The 13448-nt window shown below is 47.2% G+C and overlaps 2 protein-coding genes across 5 annotated transcripts in view; both read right to left on the reverse strand.

The window, feature by feature from the left end:
• Nucleotides 1-294: 294 nt before the first annotated feature.
• Nucleotides 295-13448, reverse strand: part of CHML (CHM like, Rab escort protein 2) — a 16036-nt gene continuing 2882 nt past the window's right edge. For 3 of the 4 annotated variants that reach the window (XM_006102785.3, XM_014468106.2, XM_023744098.1), the window contains exons 2-3: nt 6724-6787; nt 295-5181 (exon numbers count right to left, since the gene is read on the reverse strand). In XM_006102785.3, coding sequence (XP_006102847.1) covers nt 2900-4861 — 1962 coding nt within the window. In that variant the 5' untranslated portion in view covers nt 4862-5181; nt 6724-6787 and the 3' untranslated portion in view covers nt 295-2899. Of the gene's footprint in view, nt 5182-6723; nt 6788-7621; nt 7767-13448 lie in introns of those variants that run through there. The other variant, XM_014468107.2, reaches the window with a different exon arrangement.
• LOC102425813 (glutaredoxin-2, mitochondrial) overlaps nt 11747-13448 on the reverse strand; it is a 3253-nt gene continuing 1551 nt past the window's right edge. The window contains exons 3-4 of the mRNA XM_023744099.1: nt 12830-13013; nt 11747-11963 (exon numbers count right to left, since the gene is read on the reverse strand). Of these exons, the coding sequence (XP_023599867.1) occupies nt 11823-11963; nt 12830-13013 (325 nt within the window). The 3' untranslated portion in view covers nt 11747-11822. The remainder of the gene's footprint in view (nt 11964-12829; nt 13014-13448) is intronic.

Consider the following 13448-nt stretch of genomic DNA (forward strand, 5'->3'; position numbering starts at 1 on the left):
AAATGTTTTTTAAAACTTTTGGCATAAACCCACTGCACGAATGTCCCCAAGAATGCCTAGTTCTTTAAAACTATAAAATCAATAAAAATGTATTTTTTTTAAAAAACACTGCAAAATGCTTAAAGATGCATTTCCTTCAGAGTGAACTACAAACAGATATTTACAACAAGAGTTGTAAAACTTGACATCAACATTTTTGGAGATTATCCTTTGAATTTAATATTTAAATATATATTTTTTTCATCTAAAGGAGAATTTTAGAACTTTCCAAGGAATCAATAATTTCTCACCAAATCAGTATACCATCATCTTTTATTTTTCATTGCACACTTCAGTATTTTACAGAAAATAAAGACCTCTTAATGTTAAATTCCAATTAATCATGTTTTCTTCTGATCTTCAATGTACATGAATATAACCAGTAAATATAACTTATGTGCTAACACTTTGAGTCTCATTTAAACATTTCCCATACAATTTTACATATATATTATTTATTGTCTATATAACAGTTTTTGATAGCAATAGCAATACACAAAATCTTATTTATACATTTCCCAATTACTGGGCTTTAAAAAAACTCAAATGAATGGAGTTACTAGAAATATCTTTATACAATTAATCTTTTACTTTTATTTTCCTGGATATATGCTTCTCAAAATGAGATCTATCAAAAGATATTGGTTATAGAGCTCTTATTATGTTTTTCTAAATAGTTCTTTTAAAATCTACTAATAGAATAATACTACTGGTATGTGGTACATGCAGTTGAAAACTTTTGCTACTAGCATGAACTAGTAGAAATTAGGTCAAAGTTGTTTCAATTTGCATTTTTCATACTAGGAAATCTGAATATCATCCTAAGAATTTATTTGTATTTTTTCATTTGTACCAATGCTTTCAATGAATTTGCCTGGTAGAGTAGAAAACCTTATGGATTTGCATCTCCCCTTTAAAAAATATTAAGCCCTTGATCCATATATATAATGCAAGTAGCTTTTTAAAAACCCATCTCGTCTTGCTCTTCTATTTAGTACATTTTTCATTTTTCTTTTGGCTGGATTTAAACTTTAGGATCCACCCAATAATATCACTTTGCTATATTCAAAAACCGTATACTACCAATTTATGACTTCTCTACGTTCAGTAAGGTATAAATGACTTCATCTTTCTTGTTTCATTTTCCACACATAGAACAGCAACAGAAGACTACTCGGAGCATCGTCTGGCTTAGTACATCTGTTTTCTCATGACATGGTGTTCAGATCAAAAGGTACACGATTAAAACGCATTCTTTTGTTAAAACTTAGCCAAATTCTGTCTCAATGAGGTCCACAGCTCTAAGCTATCTTTATTTTTACTCCCAATCTTCCCATTTCTCCAATTCGGTAATGAGCAGAGGCCAATTTCTGTCTCCTTTCCTTCACCAGCAACAATAGACTGACTTTCAGGCGCATTTTCCCTCCTCCTCCGGAATCCGCATTCTTCTACGTTAACGTTCATGGAAGGATTCTGAAATCACGAAAGCCTGGATCCCAATGCTGGCTCTTCCACCTACCAGACTCGGAGAAAAGGATGAATCAAGTCTTGATTTCTGCTTTGAAAATGCATTCAACAACATCTGCCTCTCAGGGTTGAGAAGCCGTAAAGAGAGAGCACGGTAAGTGGCCAGCACATAGTCAAGGCTCATTTCCGGAACAGAAATTCTCATGATGGCCTCTCTCCCTACGGGAAGCTCATTCTCACTGAGGAATGCAAAGGGGACTGGAAGGGAGAGGTTTACCTCTTCTTACGGCTCCACAGCTGGACTGCATCACTGGACTAACAGCTTCTCGACTCCTGGTGGGTCTGGGAAACTGTGTATTTCTATCCCTTAGATCAGGGGTCCTCAAACTACGGCCCGCAGGCCACATGCAAATACAAATATTGTATTTGTTCCCGTCTTGTTTTTTTACTTCAAAATAAGATATGTGCAGTGTGCATAGGAATTTGAGAAGGCTGGGCAAGGGAACCCCGGGTTCAAACGGACTCACTTGGTTCCTCCTTGGGGATTTGAAAAGTTCTTCTGAAGTATCTGGTGCGTAGAGCCATTTGTTTTTTATTTTTGCCTGAGTTACTGGTTGGAAACTCTTCTTTTCGGTGCCAGGGCTCTGCAGACATTTTCTGAAATATTTAATCAGAACGCATCTTCTCCCCTACACTTTCTCTGACGGAACCTCCCAAGAATGAGCTCTTCAACAAGTAACTGGACTTTCTGGCACTTGTTCTAATGTTAGAAGATTGTGGTGGTGATGTTGCCTTCTGGGTTACAAGGGTGGCTTAGGAGAATTCAACAGCGAGACATCTGTAAACATCAGACCTTCACAAATAAAGGATCATGCAAAGCTAGTCTTTTGATTAGACAAATGTATTTTATATTGGCACTTGCATTAGTTGCTATTGCTACCATAAATATGTTTATATTATATACAAAAGACCCACATAATTTACTGTGTGTGTGTTTTACTCAGAGGTGGTAGCAACTATCTTAGCTGCAAAGTAAAATACCCTTTAGACACTGTCATTGTAGACAAGAATAAAATCTGAAAGTCATTAGCAGATACAATATAACCCTCCTTTAAGCACAGTTGCTAATATGGAACCCTCACCTATACGCCCAATACTAAAATAAAGCTAACCCTGTTTAAGATTCTGGATCACAGAGTACATTCTGAAACAAACAAGAAATAGTCCAATAACTAATGAATCAGTTACTGACAGGTTAACAGACATCCAGTGACTAATGGCACTCATCACATAACCACTTCTAATTACTCAGGAAGCTGTCCTTTAAATGAGAATATTCGGACGCTAGGATGAAGGCCCGCAGTAGCATTTCCAGCCTCCTTTTCTTTTTTTCCTAATTTTGAAGATGCTGTCCTGGGCTGTCTAGGTTTTGGCTGCCTTCGGAGGCTTCTAGTTTGGCCACGATGAGAGTATTGGTCCCAGGAGCCTCTGGTTGCTTGTCATCCCCATCGAAGATAATGTCTTCTGGATTGGGCGGTGGGGGGCAGAAGTCTTCTCCTGGGAAGATCTGCTGGAACAGGGTTTCGGCGAGCTTGACTGCGTGCTCGTTTCCTAGTCCACAGTCAGGCCCAGAGCAGACATACACGTTGGAAGGTAAGCCATGGTAAGAGCTTCTGCTGACCCCTGAGGAATCCCTCATGTTAAAATAAAGAGCCCACAAGAGCCGTGGCTTCGGAGGGTCTCCCTCGTCTATTTCTGTCTCCGCGTAGGGGGTGAATAACTTCTGCACCACTGGTTCTAAGTCTTCTCTTGCTGTGCTAGCCGATGAGCAGGTCAGATGCACCAGGTAGGTGTCTTTCATGCACGTCATGGTTGAAGAACATAACTCAGCGACCCGAACGGCACGCGCGCCTGGTTCCGCCGGAGGGACCGTCAACATGGAGATCTGCTGGTCGGAATCTGCCTTGAGCACGGACTGGTCTGTGATGAGCACGGCCCTGGAGATCTGCCCATACTGCACGCCTGCGCAGGTGTCCTCGGAAAGGTAGCTGTCCTCCACTATGAAAAACTTCGCACTGATTCTCTGGCCAAAATGATCTATCACTGCTTCACACCTTCCAGATTCCTTGTCAACCACGAGGCACTGCACTCTGTGGCGAAGACAATAGATTCCACCAAAAACAGCACACATCCTGCAGAAACACTGGGGAATTTCCCCTTGGCCGTACAAGGGGAATAAGAAGGGAGTGTTGCCGTACCGGCCAAGACACTGAAGGAAGTGCTTTGTTGCTTTAAGGCCGTCGACGGTCAAGCAGGATGGCTCTGTCATTGCGATCGAGTGTAGTATAAAGTGCTGGAGGTTGGGGGTTAACTTTTGAGTCTTTAAGTACTCGGAAAAGGGGCGCTGTGTGAAGTCCTGGTATTCCCCAGGATGCTGCTCATAGTCTAAGCAAAATGTCAGAAACTTCATCAGCATCCTCTTTTCTACCATGGTGAGCTCTTTGCTGTTAAAGACATCTGCTCGGGAACAAGGCACCTGTTCTACTTTCCCCTCTCGAAATGCGAGGATCCTGGTGACGTTTTTAAATTCAGCGTAGCGACTAACATTGGATTTGATCAAGAGATCGATCAGCGAGCCTTGAGAATACAGCAGCTTTGAGACCAAGTCGATATTAAACCTCCTGCCTTCTTTAACTATCTGAGAGTAAGTAATCCGATTTCTCTTTGGTTGACCCGAGTTGTCTTCTACGACAGGTTTATTTTCATCCTTAGCTCCATCTGAAACTGTGTGTATACAAGTTTTCTCTCCACAATCCGTTTCTTTCACCTGAGTTTCCTCTCTATCGGTTACTTCTGGTAAAATTTCTCCATCGTGTTGTGGAGTGTCTTTGGCAGGCATTTCGGGGCTAGTGCTGTCTGAGTGTGTTTCTTCGGACAGGCATGCAGAATCCAGAGGTTTGGTGAGGGTACTAGATGCTACCAAGGAAGGATTTTTCTGCAAAACATCAATCTCTTCAGCACTGTCACCGGTGTCCTTGCTGGCGTAACAGAACACTTCTACGTGTTGAATGCTGTCATCCTTCCGACGCAGAGCGATGGCTTCTTCTGTGTCCTGGATCAGGTTTTGCCAGGCAACAGTGCTTTTGTCCCCAGCCTCACTGTCTTGCTCACACTCCTTCAACCAGGAGAGCAATCCCGAAAAGGTGAAACTAGCCCAGTTTCCTCCATAGTAACTTCTCGAATCAACATGTAGCACTCTCTGCCCACTTCTTGAACATGCAGCCGCAAGGATGGATTCAGGCAAACCTGTCCCTATGATAATTACATCAAACTCTGTAGGGAGACTGTCCGCCATCCTGGGAGATAAAGTGGTGACAAGTGCCAGTGAAGGAAAGGAGTATGAATCCAGGCGAGGGCTCAGATGAGGTGTGAATGGGCTGTGATAAAATCTCTCCTTGTGAAGTCCCAGGTCATCCCAGAAGAATCCAGGTCGCAGGTCCTAGATGTCTGTTACCCTTTTTAATTTTTTTTCTAGGTCAGTAGCATAAAAACATGATAAAGTACATCTAATCGCATCTGAGAGTACTAACACGGACGTGTGGCTTTCATTTCTGCATTTCATCTTAGCAGTACGCGTCAAAGTGCATCACACAGGCATTTGTGACTGGAACTCTTCTGTGCAAGAAAATTCAAGAAATACAAGTGTAAACAATATTAAGAGGAAAGTAATTTCATGGAACAGTAATTACAATCCAGTGGAGCCTGACTTGTTATTAGGACACAAGCCTCTACTAAAGCAAGTCATTATATGCTTTCTCACATATTTTCTAATTTATTGGAAATGAACAATAGATATATATTCCCCCAAATCAGAAAATTCAATAAAGAAGAATGGGTAGCCGAAACCAGTTTGGCTCAGTGGATAGAGCGTCGGCCTGCGGACTGAAGGGTCCCAGGTTCGATTCTGGTCAAGGGCATGTACCTCGGTTGCGGGCACATCCCCAGTGGGAGATGTGTAGGAGGCAGCTGATTGATGTTTCTCTCTCATTGATGTTTCTATCTCTCTATCCTTCTCCCTTCCTTTCTGTAAAAAAAAAAAAGTCAATAAAATATATATTAAAAAAAAAAAGAATGGGTATAATAATGTCCCACAAAATAACGAATGAACAGAATACAATTCTATAGCTCCTGTTTTTAAGACAACTAGTATTTGAATGAAACTATACACGACTGTGAGCTTAGACTGTAAGAAATGTGTGCTCCACTGTGTTTATGGAAACAGACCGGATAAGATGAGCACATTGCCACAAGGAATATTCCCAGGCCCAATACAGTGTGTGGGTGATTCTAGGACAGCTGGACAGAGACTTCCATACCCACCCACCCTCAAAGTCTCATGGTGGAAACATGAGACTATTTCAACCAAATCAACCAGAATGTTATAAAAGCATTGATTCAGTAAAACACCTGGCATTCTAAAATATTTAAATGCAAAAAGAATAAGTCTACTGAAGGGAAAATGTATTTATAACAAATCTTTATATGAATGTACATATGCATGTATGTTTTTTTAGGAATAAGTTAAGAAGGAAAATTCCTGGGCGCATATGTTAAAATATATTAACATAAATAACACTTCTAACATTGGAATAGGTGCATTTTCAAGGGCCAAGATTCAATGGTGAAAGGACAGCTTTTTCAATAAATGGTGCTGGGAAAACTGGATATCCACATGCATATATATAAAAATTAATTCAAAGTAGATCAAACCTATGCTACAAACAGCGGATCTGTCTTTATCAAAGTATACCAATATTTTCCTGGAGTAGTAACCTCTATAAAATTTCTAAGACAAAGAATTTATACATTTTTAATTGAGCTAAGCAATGTGAAGTCTCCCGCCAAAACCCCCCACAAAACTCCTCATATTGTATTCTTACTAACAGAGCTAGAGAGAGCCTGTATTTTCCCTCATCTTTGCCAGAACAATTTTCCCCAGCCTGCGTTACATCTACAGCTGGGCGTGAATACTGTTTCAGCCAAAGGCATGAAGGGAGAACCGTGATGGATGTGTCCGTGGTCAGTGGTGGACAGGGAAGGAGAAACAGGACTCGCAGCTGCCAGCGAGGGAGAACATGCAGACCAGAGGGGTGTCCTAAGGGCACTCCCTGGACCTGGCTGTGCACAGCACCCCGGCCCCGCCCCCACACCACTCACCTGGATCTGATTCACGGGAGCAGCTGCCGGCTTCCCCCAAGTGGACGACCTGCTGTTGCCCATCCTACGAGGAATTGTTAAAGGGGCCGGTTCATCAGACAGTAAAGGTAATGCTGCAGGTGCGATTCACTCCAACAACAGCCCTCCAAGTGCCCTCGAGTCACGCCCCGGGCGTGGAGCGCCCAAAGGCGAAATGCCCCAGGGATCCATGGAGCTGGGAAAACACAGCGCCAGGGGCCTCGGGGACCAGCCAGCCACCTAGTTACCGCGGTGACCAGCACCTTCTAGCTCCGCACAGAAAGCTCCAGGGCTCCCTGTCTTGCAAAACCGGTAAAAGCTACCGGAGGAAGCGGGTGGGAAGGGATCCCAGGCGGATGGAGGATGCACAGCGGCCGCCCAGATGTGCCAGCGGGCGGGACGGCCAGGACCGCGGGGCGGGCCTCCACGCCAGCCCGGTAGCCAGTGGTTATGGGAAGCGGCGCAGGGCAAGCACTGTCCCCGGTGCAGCCCCGATCTCCGAGCCGCGGCCACTGAGCAGGAAGCGCCCCTCCCTCCCCGCAGCGCTAGCAAACAGACAAGCAGACGCACCAGCCAGTAACTCGGCCTGAGGGCGCTCCGTGCAGTGTCTGGGACAGACGTAGAAGGACAGCTACCCCCTGTCTGTCTGAAAATGTCTGTCTGAAATCCCAACGCAACCACTGGGGGAGGGAGTGTCCAAGCGGACGCGACTGCAGTGTTTTCCACCTGAGTTCCAGGACCCAATGGCGCTCAGGGCTCCATCCTCTCCGCACCCTTTGGGGGCCCGGCTGGATGGGTATGGGGCCCGGGTGGCGCCGCAGGGAAGAGGCGCCAGGTCTCCGCGCCTCGCTGAGCCCGCCCTGCCGGCCGCGCCCCGTACCTCGAGGCCTCCCCGCCGAGCCGCTCTCGCTCCGGGAGAGCCGGGTCCCCGCAAGGACCGCGCGGTGCCAGATCACGGTCCGAACCGAGGGGACACAGGAAAACGCGACCCGGGAGAGCCCGCCTCCGCCAGCAGGCCCCGCTTCCGCACGCCCGGCCACGCCCCCGCGCGCACGACACCGCCCAAGCACGTACCGCGACGCCCCCGCCAGCAGGCCCCGCCCCGCACGCTCGACGACGTTCCCCGCTCAAGGCCCCGCCCCCGCACGCTCAGTCACGCCTCCCGCTCAAGGCCCCGCCTCCGCCTGCAGGCCCCGCCTCCGAGCCCCGGGCCCCGCCCCAACACCCCTGTTCCACCTGTAGTGGACCCAGAAAAACAAACAAACTCTAAATGCGGAGATGCTACAAACAAACATTAATCCTTTAAAATAAGCGGGACATTACAAATGACCTGATACCATTTTATGAGGCTTCCCTCCCCCCTCATTTTCCGAGATTTTGCAAAAACTATACAATTATTTTGGAAATGTTAAGGCAGAACCCCTGAATGAATTTGAGGATCTTGACAAGTGGGAAGCATCATTCAAAAAGCACAATAAAGCCACATCGAAATGATCAAATAAAATCAGGGTCAACCACGGAGGGATTGTACCTAAGGATACTGTATCCACAAGTACAAATTTCTCGAGAAGTGATATTCTTACAGAATGTACGCAAAAATGAAAAATTCTACTCTTGTATACCACAGGTTTGGACTGACGTAAGGCAATAATATCCTCTCTAGAGAATGTCATATAGCCTCAATGTAAACATGCCCAAGGAACAATTAGGAAAAAAAAAAATAAGCCATGAATTAGTTGCATTTAATGTCTGGAAGTGAGGCAGAGGGTGAAATCAAGCTACATCGGAATAAACCCACCAAACCTTTGAACATTAGGTTCTCTATTTAAAGACGATAGTCAACAGTTGCATGGAGAAAGGGAGATCATTTTAACAATTTTAATCCTTCTGAGGAACGCTTGACTTTAAAAATATTGCTTATCCGGTGTCTTTTATGATATACAATCGTTAGATCACAATAAAACCCAGGTACACTTACACCAAAGACAACTTTTGTCCTCAACAGATTTCCGAGCTTCCCAATTAGATAACTGGAAGTTTAAGTGTAAACTGATTCGTGATAAAATGAGAAAACAAATGGCCTATTTTAAAAAAATTATTAGTGGGCCTCAGTAGGCAGTTTACCTTGTAGATCTTACCATTACACATAAGAGGACTGAGAAAAAAAGTTAACACTTTTCTTAAACTGGTCATTCTTTCCAGCCTATGGTTCTGAAAAGAAAAAAAAAGGTTCACACCCATTGTTTTCCTTACATTCTATACTTTCATCAAGCTGGAAGGTGTTGCGGACTGAATGTGTCTCCCCAACATTTACTGTTGAAACCCTCACCCCCAGTGCGATGGTGTTTGAGGAGAAGGGCTCTGGGAGGTAACTGGGCCTTAGCCCTGGTGATGGGTGGCTGAGAGCTTGTGTTCTCTCTGCAGCGAAGACACAGCAAGGCCTTGGCAAGAACCCAATCAGCCGGCACCTCGATCTCGGACTTCCCAGCCGCCAGAAGAGCGGGAAATAAGCGTCTGTTGTCTCCCCCGTCCCGTGGACGGTAACGTCTAGCAGCCGTGCGAAGGCATGGGGAGGGAGAAGAAACGGAAGTCGCCCATACAATGGGAGCGGGGACCTGGGCAAACCCGGGCCGGGTCCACAACCGGGCCCTGCGACAGCCCCACGATCACCTGCAGTTCCACTCACCCGCGGTCACCTCGCATCCGAAATATTCAATGGAAAAACCGCAGGAAGAACCCAGGCACCGGGCCACCTGCGCGCTGGTCTGAGCGTGCAATGAAAGCTCATGTGGTGAACTCTCGCGTGATGAAGTCTCACGTGGTGAAGTCTTGCGTGATGAAGTCTCGCATGGTGAAGTCTCGTTGTGAAGTCTCGCGAGGTCCTCCCCTACGCACGCTCCTGCCTGTGCGTCACGTCGTGGTCGCCCCGTGGGCAGGTGGACTGTGGCGGAGGCTCGGTGCTGCGGCTGGTCACCCTTGTTCCAGTCACCGGCGGCCCCACAGGCGGGAGCAGTGATGCTGGGAATGGGGGTGCTCCCGAGAAGAGCTGGTGATGCTGGGAATTGGGGTGCACCCGAGAGAAGCCGGGAAGTGCCGCTCGTGTGTGACGAGGTGAGTGAGGGGGGTGAGGCCCTGAGCCTGAGAGCGGGCCCAGCCCCCCCCCCCCTCCGTGTTGTTCATACGGGGCTTTGTCATAGTTGTTCTGTAAGGTATCCTTCCTCCCTCCCTGTGCCGATTCCTAAGCGAGCACAGTGCGCATGTGCAGGAGGAAGCCTGGTGCCTCAGGGGTGCACCAGCAGGAAGCTCTGCACACCCGTCCTTTTGGGTTTTTATGGGGGATTCACCCCACAGGGTAAGTCATCCCTGAAGTCCCTCGTCCAGCCCTTCCCGCTCCCTGAAGGTGGGGATGGGGCGCAAAGATCCAGCCCTCTCCTACTTGATGGTTCCCCTGGCCGCCCGCCCCATCCTTCCTGGCTTTGCAGAAGTCCCCTCCTCCACACCGTGCAAATGCACAGGGACGGGCCCACGGGAGAGCATCAGAGTTTAATACCCGCGCGCGGGGATTCACGTAGGCATGAACCCCTTCTCCCCCCCAACAGGCACCGTTAGTTGTGTGTGTCGGACATTTGCACAGAGAAGAATGGGGCCTTAGATTTCAGAAGCCAGGATGGGGGTTTCCACGAGTTGAGGCAGAGCTGCACACACGTGGCGGGAAAATCCCCGCTTGGCGACTGGGAAACGGTGGGACCTGGGGCATTGGGCTGACAGGCACCCGCGAAGCCCTGTTCTTCGTCCACACTTACTGCAGATTCGGCGAAGGTGGCATCCTCAGGTCTCCCTGAATCTCTTGGGCAGGAAAGGGGGGAAGAGTCAAAAGTTCTGAGCCTTTTGTTTCCTAATAAGCAGCTGAAAATCAATACCCCAAAGGCAGCTCCAGGGAGGCCAGACTTTGGTTCCCTTCCGTTGCATTCCAGTGTTAGAACGGATCACGTGAGAATGAAACAGTCCCAGTTCCTGCTTCATCGGGGTCCCCCAGCGGCAATTTCATAAACCCGCGTAGGGAGCCCACACCGCCGCCAGCTGTCTCCCGCCAGACTGTCCCAAGGTCCCCTGGTCCACGGTGACCCCCGGGCAGAAGCAACTCACTTCTCTGACACTCCCTTTTCCTCTCTCTGGGTAGCTTCTCTCGCCCCAGCATCTGGTCATCGGCCCCTAGGACTGTGGGATCGTCTAGGAACATGCTTCCTAGGCACCAAGAGTAACTCCAGTACGTTTCTGAATTGTTTCACACGAGGCTGACCTTTTCTTCCTCCTCATTTCTGTTGAGGAGCTGCACAAAATGAAAGGCTTTGATGGGCAGAAGGGCTGAGAAAGGAAGCTTACAGCGGAGAGTTGGGGGAGCAGGGTCTCCAGGGGGGATCTCCCCATGTGCTGAGAGGAGATTCCAGACTGACCGCTACCTTTGCATTCCTGGGAGGGGCCGAAGCTGCAGTTAGTTTAGGTCTTAGGTGTTAGGTTTCGGTTTGGTGATGTGGGCTAGCACATGTGACTCCACTGTGGGCCTGCTTTCTCTTTTTCACACTGCCCATAGGTACGGTTCTGTTCTTTGGAACCACTCAGTCCTCAAATGCGTGATTTTGTTTTTCTGGAATAAGTTTCGTTCCATCCTACCAATGTCATATACTTCTCTGACTCCAGGAGTACAAAGTGGGAGGGCCTGTTGTCGCAATACAGGACAAGGACACGTCCCTGCCACGTTCACAGCCGTATCAGTGAGAGCCTTACATTTTTAAAGAGAAATTACACATCAGTCCTCATCACTAAAACCTGTAAAAGGTAAGGTGTTAACTCCTTCAGAACAGTATACATAATAAAGAACACCAAGTCTGTAGAATTCACACATACATTCCCAATAAAACACATCTTTTCCTTTCCTTTTGACACAGCTCCCTTCCTCCAGTTCTAAACACCATCTCTTTTGCTCAAAAAACGGCAAGCAGGAAGATGAGGTTTCCAGAGCGATTTATTGTTCATCGTTTTAACAACGTTTTCATGAGGACTGGTCACATAGTGAGACATCCTCAAACACTGTCGCCAACATGCTTGCTGCCTTTTTTCAAGTAACACTGATGAACCAGTGGAAGCAGTTTCCCTTCCTGGTGGAGCCTGTGGGTGTCGGTGGCACCTCCAATAAAAGTCCCGTTGACAAATATCCTTGGCACCTGTCGGATACACAGAAGATCAGGTGTCACCGAGTGTCAGCAGCAGAACAGCACTGCGCCTAATAAGGATGGATGCTCACGTCTGGGTACCGTTATGGGCCGGGCACAACACTACGGAAGCTCTTTAGTGATCAGAAATGACAGAGCTGGGATTTAAATTTAGGGCCATCGGACTCTCCAAGCCCTTCCTCCTAATCACCGCGCCACATAAAAGTCTCTAATTATTACTAATGTTCAACTTTCTTACAATTGTTGACTAAAGAGGAAGAGTACACAGATTTCTTCCATGCACATAAGAAGGAAAGTGGCAACATTGGGTATTTTTCTGACAATGCATATTATGGAAAATCCACACATTTAAAGAATCTGCCCAGCTGGTATTGCTCAGTGGTTGAGTGTTGACCAATGAACCAGGTCATGGTTCGATTCCCAGTCAGGGCATATGTCCGGGTTGTAGGCTCAATCCCCACTGTAGGGTGTGCAGGAAGCAGCCCATCAATGATTCTCTCTCATCATTGATGTTTCTCTCTCTGTCTCTCTGAAATAAAGTTAAAAAAAAAAAAAGACTCTAAGCACATGGAGCACTAAAGCACTCCTACTCAAACAGTGTGTACTGTCCAAACACACACACACACACACACACACACACATGCACACACACGCACGCACAATCTTGAAGGATAAAAATAAAACAAATTAACTCCCCTCTTTCCTAGTCTATGAATCTGGTTCCTGGATCTGCCATTTCTTTATCAATGTAAGATTTTCAGAGAATGCCCGGGTCCTCTTTCCTAACACGCGGGTGACCCCCCCCCCCCAGGTCAGCACCCACTTTGGGGGGGAAGCACCACAGAGCACGGACTCACAGTTCTCTCGCCAGTCATCTTGGCAAGCGCGTCCTGAAACTGGCTTCCATATTCGAGCAGGTCCAGCTCCACCGCTTTGTAGCTTATGTTCATGTCGTGGAAAAGCTTCTTTGCCATGTTACAGTAGGAACAGGATGTCTTTGAGTAAATCACCACACAGTTATCAGAAATGGTTTCCTGGAGTCAAGCAAACACATCACTTTAATGCCAGACGTAGAAATCCTGATACCGTGGAAGGGTATGGATGTCGGGGTCTCGCAACTGACTCAGGGCTGGAGCTAAGTCTCCATCGCCTCCCTTCTCATCGGTGCTTGAGGGTGATAGTATTCATGTCCAGGGACACTATTAGGAACAAAGGGTGCAACAGATGGGGAATGGTTGGGATGGGAGTCCCTAACAGCGGGACGCCAGGTTCATAAGACAGCACACCACCCTGGGGGGGGGGGAAACAACGGTCAACAACGGGACCCCTTAATCAGCTCCGGGAAGCCCTCCCCCTCCAATCCTGAGAGAAGGCCTTGGCGCGCCCTCTTGCAGCCTTCATTGGAAATTTCCTTATTTCTTACCCCCCCCCCTTCTGGAAATCAATTACGGGGATTAAAAAAAAACACACCCCCAA

Source organism: Myotis lucifugus, unplaced genomic scaffold (assembly GCF_000147115.1).
Source record: "Myotis lucifugus unplaced genomic scaffold, Myoluc2.0 scaffold_428, whole genome shotgun sequence".
Lineage (NCBI taxonomy): Eukaryota > Metazoa > Chordata > Mammalia > Chiroptera > Vespertilionidae > Myotis > Myotis lucifugus.